At 53.0% G+C, this 10,421-nt stretch overlaps 2 protein-coding genes across 2 annotated transcripts; one reads left to right on the top strand and one right to left on the bottom strand.

Moving 5' to 3' along the window:
* The first annotated feature begins 2,252 nt into the window (after positions 1-2,252).
* On the top strand, positions 2,253-5,388 carry LOC125949910 (TBC domain-containing protein kinase-like protein). The gene is made up of 5 exons (XM_049677390.1): positions 2,253-2,761; positions 2,842-3,601; positions 3,667-4,469; positions 4,552-4,823; positions 4,916-5,388. The coding sequence occupies exons 1-5, from the start codon at positions 2,467-2,469 to the stop codon at positions 5,384-5,386; spliced, it is 2,601 nt and encodes an 866-aa protein (XP_049533347.1). The 5' UTR covers positions 2,253-2,466; the 3' UTR covers positions 5,387-5,388.
* Positions 5,389-5,513: 125 nt separating this feature from the next.
* Positions 5,514-10,205, bottom strand: LOC125949909 (probable 2-oxoglutarate dehydrogenase E1 component DHKTD1 homolog, mitochondrial). Its single transcript, XM_049677389.1, has 7 exons — positions 9,220-10,205; positions 8,238-8,921; positions 7,741-8,153; positions 7,235-7,660; positions 6,707-7,130; positions 6,029-6,630; positions 5,514-5,942 (listed from the first exon to the last, which is right to left on the bottom strand). Exons 1-7 carry the CDS (start codon positions 9,305-9,307, stop codon positions 5,841-5,843), a joined length of 2,739 nt encoding a protein of 912 aa, XP_049533346.1. The 5' UTR covers positions 9,308-10,205; the 3' UTR covers positions 5,514-5,840.
* Positions 10,206-10,421: the final 216 nt, after the last annotated feature.

Raw genomic sequence — 10,421 nt, forward strand, 5'->3', positions numbered from 1 at the left:
CAAAAAAACTTGAGCGACTGAACGGCGAAAGCGTGTGCGTGAAACCTGTACGAAATTCAGGTAAACATAAGCCTGCCACAGACCGCAAGCGGCGCGTGCGGAACGTTTCGCCGCGTACGAATAAGCCTGCCATAGACCGCAAGCGGAGCTTGCGGCGCGGACGGAACGGTTCGCCGCGGATGAAGCGGCAACACATACCGGTTGCGGTGCGTGCGGCGCGGCACGGCCGTTATAAGCCTGCCACAAACCGCAAGCGGCGCGTGCGGTACGTTTCGCCGCGTACGAATAGAATGTATGGGATTGTACTGGGCAACACATACCGCACGCGGACGGCGCGTGCGGATCCTTGCGGACCTTGCGGCCAAATGCAAAAGTTTGCATTTTGACGCGGCGAAACGCGGCGAACCGCGGCGAAATCCGGTGGATTTGATTTGGCAGTTGGATGTAAACAAAATGAGTGTTTGCATTGTGATCATGGAATCATGTTATTGATAATAATATGTATAGTATAATATGATAATTAATAGAAATTTAATATTTTGTTTTCGTTAACAATTCGTGTTTTCGTACACATTGTTTGGTTTATATCGATAGGTTCAACGCTATAACGGCCGTGCCGCGCCGCACGCACCGCAACCGGTATGTGTTGCCGCTTCATCCGCGGCGAACCGTTCCGTCCGCGCCGCAAGCTCCGCTTGCGGTTTGTGGCAGGCTATAGTGTTGAACCCAAGGTACTTTAAAAAGACAGGTAGCTTTATCCAGAACAAATCCTCGATCGTATTTTAGAAAAAACTTCAGAGTTTGACATTCACGGGATGGTGTGATGTTTACTTCGGGAACGCTCTTTTCGGAGCTGTTTTCGCTTTTCTGTGGTATTACGACAGTTCAAATTCACGAAAAGTGGCACGAAAGTTAAAGTTTATGCAAATATTCTCAAAATTCTTCATAGTGTTTCAATATGGTATCGGTCCGTAGGTCTTGCCACCCGGCCTAGAACAAGAGCTAGCTAGCGTTCCTGGACCGTGCTCACTCGCTGTTAAACATAACTCGGTCGCTCGAATGATCTTAAATAGAGAGATGAATCATTTAAACATTCGAAAAAGAGTGAAATCAGGTACTTTCCCTGATAAAACCACCAAACTTGCCCATATCTTCTTCTTCTTCTTCTTCTTGAAACTCACGTGGTTTTGTTTATAAAAGCGCCCTGCTATGAATGTCAAACAAATTCAAAATGGTGACCTGTCAAAGCGGTTAAGATGCTACCTGTCTCTTTAAAGTACCTTGTGTTGAACCTATCGATATAAACCAAACAATGTTTACGAAAACACGAATTGTTAACGAAAACAAAATATTAAATTTCTATTAATTATCATATTATACTATACATATTATTATCAATAACATGATTCCATGATCACAATGCAAACACTCATTTTGTTTACATCCAACTGCCAAATCAAATCCACCGGATTTCGCCGCGGTTCGCCGCGTTTCGCCGCGTCAAAATGCAAACTTTTGCATTTTGCCCAAGGTACTTTAAAAAGACAGGTAGCTTCTTAACCGCTTTGACAGGTCACCATTTTCAATTTGTTTGACATTCATAGCAGGGCGCTTTTTATCAACAAAACCACGTGAGTTTCAAGAAGAAGAAGAAGAAGATGTGGGCAAGTTTGGTGGTTTTATCAGGGAAAGTACTTGATTTCACTCTTTTTCGAATGTTTAAATGATTCATCTCTCTATTTAAGATCATTCGAGCGACCGAGTTGTGTTTTACAGCGAGTGAACACGGTCCAGGAACGCTAGCTAGCTTTTGTTCTAGGCCGGGTGGCAAGACCTACGGACCGATACCATATTGAAACACTATGAAGAATTTTGAGAATATTTGCATAAACTTTAACTTTCGTGCCACTTTTCGTGAATTTGAACTGTCGTAATACCACAGAAAAGCGAAAACAGCTCCGAAAAGAGCGTTCCCGAAGTAAACATCACACCATCCCGTGAATGTCAAACTCTGAAGTTTTTTCTAAAATACGATCGAGGATTTGTTCTGGATAAAGCTACCTGTCTTTTTAAAGTACCTTGATTTTGCCGCAAGGTCCGCACGGATCCGCACGCACCGCACGCGTGCGGTATGTGTTGCCCAGTACAATCCCATACATTCTATTCGTACGCGGCGAAACGTTCCGCACGCGCCGCTTGCGGTCTGTGGCAGGCTTAATGATGTTTACTATTTCATTGTTGTTGTAGCTGTTGATCGTCAAGGACGTCAAGACCTTTGGATGTAATTAAAACCTTTGTAATTAATATCAAACACAGATTCGCCGGTGAAAAAAAATATGAACCAAAGGCAATATACCATCTCGAAGGCAGAACCGGAAAAATAAAGGCAAGATTCATTAACAAAGCTCAATTATCGGCGGCAGATTATCGGGCAGTTACGCCCACCATTAACAACCGATCCGTAGCATGCCGATCGAGCTGCAGTTTTTAACCAATCCGGGTGACCAATATCCCAAAACCAGCACTAGTAGTCGTAAGAGTAGCACGAGCAACATGAAAATACCGGCCAAGCTGAACTCGCGCGTCTCGGTTTCGACGTTTTTCGCCAAATCGCACCCGAATGACGATTGTTGCGGTACCAATGGGCTACCGTTGACGCCGAACTCGATCGGCATCTTTGGTCGATCGCAGCTGCTCAAATCCGATGAGCTGCGTCATGAGAACCTGTGCCTCTATCTGGACGTGATTCGCGGCAAACATGGTAAGGATTTCCGATTGGCACGGGCTGCGTAACCAACCTGACGGATGCGTGTGTAGACTGACGTTGTGCTTTACTTTCAGAGCGTACCATCATCGTACAGGAGTATGTTGGTAGTTCGCTGGCGGAGACGTTCATTGGCGAGAACAATAAGCAGGAAACGCTGCTCCGAATTGGCTACCAGGTGCTGAAGGCGCTGAACCATCTGAACCAGCACGGGCTGGTGTGCCGTAATCTCGAGCCCGCCAACGTACTCGTCAGCCGCGAGTTCAACATCAAGCTGTACAATTACGGCCTGTACCACATGACTTACGCCGGGCGGTACGTTTCCTTCCCGATCGGTAACGTGCGCTATCAGGCACCGGAGGTGTTGCTGGGCAGTCGCGAAAACCCAAAAAGTGACGTGTGGAGCCTGGGCATTATGCTGGCCGAGCTGGCCCTCGGCTGCCGGTTGTGGGAATCACTGAAGCTGTCGCAGATCGTGCGAAAGGTGCTTAGTCTTGTCAACACGCATAACGTGTTCGAGAAGATAGCGCGCGAGCACGAGCGGCTCGATGTGTACGAGGCGCTGGATGCGGCACTGAAGCGAATCGTGCAGGAGTGTCTAGCCGTATCGCCATTCCGGCGACCGCTTGCACGTGATGCGCTGGACGATCCGGTCTTTGATTTTTTGCGCCACGTCGAACTATCACCGGTGGACCAGAGCGGTCTAACGCTCGTCGAGAAGCATCTGTCACTAGGCCAGATTTACTACCTTTGGCAGCTTGCCGGTGGGGATGTGCAGCAGGAGCTGAAGAAGGAAGGACTGATAAAGAGCGAAGCGCCCATCCTGCTGCTGCCAAAGTAAGAAACGAGTGTGCCCTGCAAGTGCTACTGAAGGTTATTACCAATTCCCTCCCTCTTTCCAGCCTGATGCTGCTGAACGGAAAGTCTATCTCAGCGCCGAAAAGCCAGAGCCTGTTGCACGATAACCGGATTATATTCCTCAACTTCAACACACTGATGGAGCGGTTGGGCACCGTACCGGAAGAGGACTACTTGCCACTGATCTACAACACCGATAGCTACCTCGAGTCGCCTATCTTCAAGACAGAACTGCCGCTGGTGATTCGTGAGCGTGACATGATCTACCAGTTTCACCGGATGATACTGCTCAACACGCTGCTTGCCGGCTACCCCTACACGCACGATCTGTTGCGCTCGTTTGCCGCAAAGGACATTCCGTCGTTGTTCCGCGGGCAGGTGTGGGCCTGCCTGCTCGGCGTAGTCGAGAACGGGCTGTACGAGCGGCTGGACAAGTGCAGTCCGACGCATACCGATCGGCAGATCGAGGTGGACATACCGCGGTGTCACCAGTATAACGAGCTGCTGTCGGCACCGGAGGGACACGCAAAGCTGAAGCGTTTGCTCAAGGCCTGGGTAACGGCACACCCGCAATACGTGTACTGGCAGGGGCTGGACTCGCTCACTGCACCGTTTCTCTATCTCAACTTTAACAACGAAGAGCGCGCCTTCCTCAGCCTGTACAAGTTTATTCCCAAGTACTTGCACCTGTTCTTCCTGAAGGATAACTCGGCCATCATCAAGGAGTACCTGGTGAAGTTCTTTCAATTGATATTCTTTCACGAGCCGATGCTGGCGCGCCACCTTCACGGCATCAACTTCATCCCCGAACTGTATGCCATTCCCTGGTTTCTAACGATGTTCAGTCGTAAGTTGTGCCGATGCCGGTATAGTGGTCGCTCTCTCTCTCTCTCTCTCTCTCATCTTTTCTTTTTCTGTCTGCTTTACAGATGTGTTCCCGTTGCATAAGATATTCCATCTTTGGGATAAACTGATACTGGGTGACAGCTCGTACCCGCTGTTTATCGGTATCGCGATCCTGCGGCAGTTGAAGAGCACGCTGCTCAAGTCCGGGTTCAACGAATGCATCCTGTTGTTCAGCGACCTACCCGACATCGTGATCGAGACGTGCGTGAACGACTCGGAGACGATGTACCAGTTCACACCGAAGAGCATCGTCCACAGGAAGTATGCGCTGCACGAGGAGGCACCCGAGGAGTTTGTAAGTGCACCTGTTCCAACAGGAATCCATTCCTGCCCTTCAACGGAGCTAATTCCCGTTTAATGTCCGTCTCGTCGCAACACATATTACAGGACTTGAACTACACCGAAGACGATCTGCGGGAGGTGCAGGGCGAACTGCACCCACGGCTGAGCGTGTACGATCTGATACGGCTGCTGCGCGATCGGCCAACCGGTACGGCCATCCTCGACATTCGCAGCAATCTCGACTACCGGCGAGCGGCGATCGAGAACAGCGTGAACGTACCGTTCAGCTCGGTCTCGCTGAAAGAGGCCCGGCTCGAGATGCTCGCAGTACCGAAGCTGGAGGGTTATCTGCGCCGCCGTCAGCCACCCCCGATCGTGATCGTGGTGAGTGTGTCGCACGACAGTGCGATGCTGTTTGCGAAGTTTCTCGCCGACAGTGGCCTACCGTACGTGGCCGTCTTGCACGGTGGGTTCGAAGCGATCTATCGGACCGACGACAAGCTCATCTTGCAGACGTTTGACTACATTAACACACTCGCACGCCATGTACCCTCGTTGGCAGCATTCAGCGAGTGAGTGGCCTGCACGCTGCCGAGGCGCCTTCCTCACTCTGCATATCTCGGATTCGCGCCGATTTACTCAATCCTACAACTCACCACACCAGGTCATCATATTTAATGAGATAATTTAGCAATCTAGCATCGATAGTTTGCTCGCGTCACGAGCCTTTAAGCTGCCAGCTTATTGTGAAACCACAATACAACGCTAGGTACTGTAGCAAATACGCTGGAAGTATGTAATTGCCTCGAATTCCCATATCTGCATGTCTTACTCATACAAATACCTACTCGTTTTGCCCTGGAGGCTTGCTGTATCGTTCTCCATTAGCACTGCTAAGCAAACGATGTGTGATATCACCCTTGTTACCCTTTGTAAAGAAAGGATCCTAGTGTACGGAATGACACCGAATGGCGCCGTCAACAGCGCTGTTGAGCAATAATGAAACGTTTTAATGGTGCTGCGGCCCCGTTTACTGGAAGGTGGTGTTGATTATCTCCTCTGCTTGCTTTGCATGCCATGGACCAACACCGACGGCTACCGTTGCCGCTTCGGGACGTCCGCGATACTGAATCTGTGGCCCGCGTGTAGCCAATGGAAATGGAGAGGGATATTAAGATACATGTCTTGGCCGGCTCGCAGTCCACGCTCTACACTTACCCTTCTTTCGCACATGTTCTCAAAGCGCGGCTGCACGAACGTCCAGGCGCCCATGTTCCGATGCTCCTCCTGACTCCACAGGAACTCGCGGGCATTCGTGTAGCGGGCCAGCTCGTCCTGCAGTGCCTGCACCGGGAAGGGACAGAGCGACTCGAGCCGCACCAGCGCCACATCGGTGAGCTGGCGTGACTTCCGCTCCTGGTTGAGCGTGTAGTAGTGCTTACCGCTGCACAGCACCACCCGGCGAATCCGCTTCGGTTCCTGCACCAACTCGTCCGGTAGCACCGACCGGAAATATGTTCCGGGTGCGAAGTCGACGTGCGTCGAGACGCAGTCGGATAGCCGGAGCAACGTCTTCGGTGCGACGACAACGAGCGGCTTGCGGAAGTTGCGTATCAGCTGGCGTCGCAGCACGTGGTAGTACTGGGCCGGTGTGCTCGGGTTCACGATTTGCAGATTCACGTCGTCTCCGTCCGGATGCGCTTCACCAGAGTCCGTCATCTGCAGGAAGCGCTCGAGGCGGCAGGAGCTGTGCTCCGAAGCGGCCCCATCGTAGCCGTGCGGCAGCAGCATCACCAGCCCATTACACACCATCCATTTGGCTATGGCAAAGGGAAGACGAGAGGGGAAGCGAATTACGGAAAAAAAATCACTAGATCAGTGGCGAGACACACTCACTTTCACCGCTGACGAGGAAGGTGTCGATGATGATCTGGGCACCATTGAAGAAGTCACCGAACTGGGCCTCCCACAGGACGAGCGTGGACGGGTTGTCGATGGCCATGCCGTACTCGAAGCCGAGCACCGCCTCCTCCGATAGGATGCTGTTGGCCAGCTCGAGCTGCCCGGACCCCGGTCCACCGCCAGTCAGATCGTTCAGCGGAATGTAGATCTCGTTCGTGCGCTGATCGACGAGCATGGCGTGGCGGTGGGCAAACGTACCTCGTCCGATGTCCTCTCCGCTCAGCCGCACATTGTACCCCTGGTACATGAGGCTACCGATCGCGAGCGCTTCCGCCGTCGCCCAGTCGATGCGCTGCCCCTCGCTTAACCGCTTCAACCGACCATCGACATGCGTCTTTTTCACGTGCGGATGGATGCTCTGGAACCGAGGAGAAGGAGAATTAATGTAGTAGGTGTATGGTGTAGAAAAATAGAAAGAAAGAGAGAGAGAGAGAGTCCGTCGGGTCGGTTCGAACTACTTACAAAGTCTTCCGGATAGGTAACGCTCGCCCGCCCAATGTGATCGAGTAGCCGATAGTCGAGCCCGGTGTTCCAGGTCGTCACCTCGTTGCCAGGCTGTTCCAGCCCACTCCACTGCTGCTGAAAGTAGGAGCGCTCGGGTTCGTACTGCTCGTACGCCTGCAGCTCAGCCATCAGCACGTTCTGGTGGCTCTTGGACATGGCCTCAACGTCGGGCTGATCGAGTATACCTCGCTCGATTAGCCGCTGCGCGTAAGCGTCCGGTATCGAGGGTCGACCGTGGATGGCCTCGTACAGCAGCGGATTCGTCACGGTCGGATCATCGAGCTCGTTGTGGCCCCAGCGCCGGAAGCAGTTCAGATCGATGAAAAAGTCCTTCCCGAAGCGCTGCCGATACTCGACCGCAAGCTGCGTTACGTACGTCAGTGCCTGCCATTTGGGAAAATGTATCGTCGATTACGTCAGTAGGGCATGAGGTGTGTGTGTGTGTTTCTATTGAGATCCCATACCTCCGGATCGTCGGCGTTCACGTGCACTATCGGTGCCATGATGGATTTGGCGAGATCGGACACGTAGCGCGTACTGCGGCCCCGGTCGGCCGGTGTCGTGAAGCCAACCTGATTGTTCACTATCAGGTGAATGGTGCCCTCGACCTCAAAGTGCGGCACCTCGGCCATCATCAGACACTCCTGATTGATACCCTGGCCCGGGAAGGCCGCATCACCGTGCACCTGCACGTTCAGTGCCTGCGAGCGGGCGCCCGCCTCCTGACCACTGCTCGCGTACGGTCCATCGCGCAGGGCCAACTGCTTCGCCCGTGCTTTCCCCATCGACACCGGATTGACCGCCTCCAAGTGCGACGGATTGTGGATCATGTTCAGGTGAAAGCTGCCCCCCTTCCAGCTGATATCCGTCGACGTATCTGAAAGCAGAGGCAAATGAGATGTTTGGACACGCGACAGGATGCGCGTAACTCCTCCTAGCTCGGTTGATCCTCGATACTCACGGAAATGGCTCGCGATGTCGCACATCGCCTTCGCGTCCGGCGGAAACTCCGGGTAGCCCTTCAGCTTGCGGAAGATCTTGGCCGGTCGCGTACCGAACAGGATGGTCAGCACGTTCAGCTTCCCCCGGTGCGGCATTCCGATGACGATGTTGCGCAGGCCAGCCACCTCGACCGCGCACCGGAACAGTTCCCGGTAGAATGCCAGCATGCTTTCCGCACCCTCACCACCATACCGCTTCACCGTCGGGAACTTGATGGCAAGGAAGTTGTCGAAGGCCTGCGACTTGAGCATCAGCTCGGCGATATCGCGCCGATCCGCATCGGTGAGCGGCCGCTCGGTAAGCAACCGTTCGTACCGCTCGATCAGCCACTCGCGCTCCTCCTCCGACTCGATGTGGGCCAGCTCGATGCTGCAGCTACCACAGTATAGCGTGCGCAGTAGCGCCTCGAGCTCACCGACCGCTGACGGGGCAGCAACAGAGAGCAGTCCGCCGGCATCGATACGATCACCACTCGCCAGACCGTAACGAACTGGATCGAGCTCCCGTGGTGCCGTGGTCGAGGTGTCACCGAACGGGACCGGATTGATCGTTGCCATCCGGTGGCCATGGTTACGGTAGGCCTCTATCCAGCGATACGCATTACTGTTTCGCTGCCGCTGCTCCAGTACCTGTGCGCTGACCCCTGTTGGTGGGGGAAGAAGAAAATGTGAGATTTCAGCGATGACCAGGAGGCGGCACAATGGCGGCATTCAGTCAGCCAGTGAAGAGCAGCCTGCATAAACAATGATATCTATCCAGAGAGCGGCGCCAGATCGCTAGCTACGGTCTGAGCCATGCCAGGCTGGTTAGCCGGCCCTAACCGGCTTTGATAAGCCACAACGTATGAGCGCAAAGCGCACACATACACACACACACACACACACATATGCGGCACATTGTCTTCGATAGCAGGATAACCGTCCCCTGATACATCTGCTTACCTTGATAGCTAGACGGTGGCCGGGGCCGGTAGCCAAACACTCCTTTCGACGAGTGGTAGCTACGGGACAGCACCAACCGGGAGAACATCGCTTCGGTGTTGCTCCGCGTTTATACAGAATCCAGGATCGTACCGAGCCGAAACCGAGCAATCCACATCCACAGCAGTTGCCAGGCGAGATAAGCGGGATAAGCTTCGATCGTACGCAGCAGATCGAGTGTCGAGCCTCCCTAGTCTGGCCACCACGCGGCCCTAGCCCGGCTCTTATCGCGCTCTGCTGACCGTACAGCAACAACAACCGAACAATCGCCAACACACCTTCAAGTACAACGCAAAACCCTTGTCGCTGCTTCGAAGTTGTGCATCCACCGAGAGCGGCTGACAGTACGAAACTGAAAGTAGTCAAGGGCCCTTGAGCGATGGCCCATTCAGCACGCATACGCAGCACACCCCAGACAAGATCTCGCTCGGGCGCGCACCCCGATACGGTGCCGCTGATAGCATCAGAACGAACGAGTGGTGCGTGTCTGTGTGTGTGTGTGTGTGTTCGATTGTACCCCTAAGATTGGTTTTCGCTCTTTCTCTCTCGCTCTCTCTGTTTTTAAAGCACTTCCAGCAATCATCTGGCCACTTCCGGCAAACACCCGCCGATACTGGGAACCAGCCGGCCACTTCCGACCTACATCCGGCGACTTTCGGCACACTCCCGGCCGCTTCCGGCACACATACGCCGATGCCGGCACACCCACGCCCATGCCGGCACACACCCGGCCACTAGCGGTACACACCCGGCCACTTCCAGCCACTACCGGCCAACACTCGGTCGCTTCCGGCAAACCGCCGATGACGACATATAGTTATGGCTGAAGCGGGATCGCTAAGTTGATGATCATTACAATCATCAACTGATCGATCCCTGCTCGAAAGGCAGAGCGGCCCAGCGGGGTACAACTCGTTTATTCGAGCAGTTTAGAGATAAGTTTATTGCAGAATAGGATAGTATAAGTAGGAAGTAAGTAGAATTGTTAGTTGTAATCTAGACGTTAAGGTTAATAAACGTAATTATATATCTCTGAAGTATACAACTTATTCGTTGCATTACAATGGTAGGGGCTTATTACGGCCCTGCTATTTTCAATTGAACGATAAGTTTAAGATGGCTTTAACGTCAAGGAATACAGCTGAGAATATCTAATACTAAAA

The sequence above is a fragment of the Anopheles darlingi genome, chromosome 2, assembly GCF_943734745.1.
Source record: "Anopheles darlingi chromosome 2, idAnoDarlMG_H_01, whole genome shotgun sequence".
NCBI classification, from domain to species: Eukaryota; Metazoa; Arthropoda; class Insecta; order Diptera; family Culicidae; genus Anopheles; species Anopheles darlingi.